This window comes from Octopus sinensis, linkage group LG20 (assembly GCF_006345805.1).
Source record: "Octopus sinensis linkage group LG20, ASM634580v1, whole genome shotgun sequence".
NCBI classification, from domain to species: domain Eukaryota; kingdom Metazoa; phylum Mollusca; class Cephalopoda; order Octopoda; family Octopodidae; genus Octopus; species Octopus sinensis.
This window is the reverse complement of record NC_043016.1, coordinates 32,860,398-32,863,578: the sequence shown is the minus strand read 5'-3', so window position 1 is coordinate 32,863,578 and position 3,181 is coordinate 32,860,398. Positions and strand designations below refer to the sequence as shown.

The window sequence follows — 3,181 nt, the reverse complement described above, 5'->3', positions numbered from 1 at the left end:
ATATATGTATATACATACATACACACAGACACACACACACACATATATATATATATATATACATACACACAGACACACACACACAAATATATGCACATACATATACACACACACGTATACACACAGATGTATACAGGGAGTGAGAGTGAGAGAAAATACAGAGAATAATGAGGCATTGTAAACAATTTAATTAGCTACATGGGTTTCAAATAGACTAGCACGACAAACTGATGCAAACATATACACAGAGACACACACATATGTATATATATGCAAGTCAATGAGTTTTCGCATTTGTGCATATATACATATATACTTGAGATAGTTGTACATGAAATGGTAGGGATTGTGAAGGTTGGTGTTTACCACAGCAACTGTGTCTCATTCCTGTTTATATAGTCTTTTATTTTTAGTGTTTTCGTGTGTAATTAAGAATTTGGTTTATTGATGAAATGCTAGAAATATGCAGTGATTTGTATTTTTATTTTTTTTGTAATTTATTGAGAGCTGCTGAAAAGATTGTAGGCCTAAACAAGAATGTATTGTTTATGCAACTCATTTGTTCTTTTGTTTCTGTGGTAATGCAATATCCATGGGTATTTTAGTTGTTTGCTTTCTTTACTTACTATGTAGAGATGCTCAGATCAATTTATCCATTACTTTTAGGACGCTAAGTTAAATTTGAAGAATATTAGGTACCTACTGAGTGACTACAGAGAAGCTTCTTCAATGGCTTCAGAAACTGAATGCCTGCTTAATATTCTGAACAAAATTCCTATTGTATATGTTTTGAGTATATATTGATGTATTTTTAATTACTGATTAAATAAATCTCAAATATAAATATACTACATAAATATAAATATACTCTCTAAAAGAGAGTAAAAGAGAGTACAGGTATGCCGGTGTACTAATGTTCAGCTGATGAGAACCAAAAATGTTAGAAGGAAACCAAAAATGAATACAAATGTGATGTTGAAACCAAAGAATATATTTAACCCTGATTTAAATTACACATACAACCCACGGTTAACTACTCTGTCAACTTGATCCATTTTACATTTCATTGAGTCATCTATAAACCAATGTCCAAATTTTTTGGCTCGTTTTAACTTTTTTGCATTTCCAACTACCCAGTTATTGTGAATAATAACAACATGTTTCTTCTGACGATTTTCTAATTTCATTTCATACCATTTTCCATCAATATATCTGTCAAATGGAAGAACTTCATATTTTATTCCACCAAATCGTTTATTAATAAGTTCGTTCAAGTATACCTGGTCATTTTTTCTTTTAGATACATGTTTATTATTATTTTTTCCTTTAATTTCTTTGCCAAGACGTCTCACCTTTGAATTCAGTTCTTGCAAGAGAGTTTTCACAGCTTTTGTAGGCTTCATATATATGAAACCTCCAGCAGCAGTATTTTTTCTGCCAGCAATACTTGTAACTATCATATCATTTTTCAATGCTATTTTTTTGCATTCATCAATAGGATTAGAAACCCAAAGACAGTCAACTTCAAATAAGAGCAATTCAATATCATTCTGCAATAAAGAATTTAAAATTTCTGTACGTTTCACCATTAGTTTTACATAACCAACTTTACTATAAGTTTGATTACCATTTAGTGAAGTAATGGGCAACACAACAACTTTGACATTAGGCCAATCCTTCTCAAATTGTTGTTTTGATATAGCATCTGTAGTAATAAAGAGAATTTGCTCATGGATACCCATATTAACAGTGTTACACAACCAACTATAGACAAAAGGTAAATAAGCATTGTTAATAAAAGTAAATAAAACTAAATTTTTTTCATAATATCTTTAGCAATTTCAACTGACTGGCTGATTACACCTTGAAGATTTTGAGAATAGTTCTTTTGTTCACTTTTTAAAATTTGTGATTTCAATTCATTTTTCTGGAGCATTTTCATCCCAATGAACACAAGTGTGCAAGCAATAAAAAGAAAAGAAAAATAATAAACATAAATAACGTTTTAGACGAAGCATTTTCACAGATATTGGTATTCCTGTGTAACTTGACAGTGATATGTCCAGAAAACTTTGATGTTATATCACACTGCAAAAAAAAAGAAAAGAAAAGATAATATATAATATATATATGTATATAAAGACAATAACAATAACATGAAGAAGGTGCATGGCTCAGTAGTTAGGGCATCAGGCTCGCAATTATGAGGTAGTGAGTTCGATTCCTGGACTGGGCCGTGTGTTGTACTCTTAAGCAAGACACTTTATTTCATGTTGCTCCAGTTCACTCAACTGCGGAAATGAGTTGCAATATCACTGGTACCAAGCTGTATCAGCCTTTGCCTTTCCCTTGGATAACATCAGTTAATATAAAAAATAGTTTCAGTCATTAGACTTTAGCCATGTTGGAACACCACTTTGAATTTTTTTGTTGAATGAATCAACCCCAGTACTTCTTTTTAAGCCTGGTGGTTATTATATTAGACTCTTTTGCCGAACTGCTAAGCTGTTGTCAAGTAGTGAGGGGTGGGAGAGGGGAAAGACAGACAGAAAGATACACACACACACACATGCATCCACTGACAAGGCTTTGGTTGGTCTGAGGTTATAGTAGAAAATGCTTGCCCAAGGTACCATGTAGTGGGACAACCTGGAACCATGTGGTTGAGGAGCAAGCTTCTTACCACACAGTCCCTTTCTTTTATATTCACTTATCACTTATGATTTTTTAGGCATTTACCTTTGATACTGCAGCATTTCAGTTCACTTCATCCAGGTTAAAAAAAGTTATATAAGAAAGTCAATCTTTGGATTACTATCACATCTAAGGGCCCTAAGACAGTTATGTAGCAGAATTTTATATGCTAAAAAAAAGATTTTAATAAAAGATGTATCATTCTCCATTCTTTATTCTGTATTTCTTATACACCCTGAATTTTATAAGAATCTTTTGAAGCAAATTCAGGATTTACCAATTCAAAGAAGCCCCAAAACAATTGTTTATTCTAAACGATTCCAAATGTTTCCTAATATTTGATGTGGCTAGCCAAGTCTAGATTTTTAACAGTGTTAGTAAAGTATCTACCTGGATTTAAAATCCCTATTCCTTTGTGGTACACACACATATTGATGGGTTACATGGTTTGACTGAAACTGGTAAGCTGGAGAGCTGCATCAGATTC

General features: G+C 32.3%; 1 protein-coding gene across 1 annotated transcript; it reads right to left on the bottom strand.

The window, feature by feature from the left end:
* Positions 1-478: 478 nt before the first annotated feature.
* Positions 479-1,821, bottom strand: LOC115222516 (UDP-D-xylose:L-fucose alpha-1,3-D-xylosyltransferase 3-like). The gene is made up of 2 exons (XM_036511544.1): positions 896-1,821; positions 479-852 (listed from the first exon to the last, which is right to left on the bottom strand). The coding sequence occupies exon 1, from the start codon at positions 1,740-1,742 to the stop codon at positions 1,011-1,013; it is 732 nt and encodes a 243-aa protein (XP_036367437.1). The 5' UTR covers positions 1,743-1,821; the 3' UTR covers positions 479-852; positions 896-1,010.
* Positions 1,822-3,181: the final 1,360 nt, after the last annotated feature.

Bases quoted from the DNA above. Each gene is read 5' to 3' on its own strand.
- LOC115222516 (XM_036511544.1), bottom strand. From the start codon at position 1,742: ATGGGTATCCATGAGCAAATTCTCTTTATTACTACAGATGCTATATCA.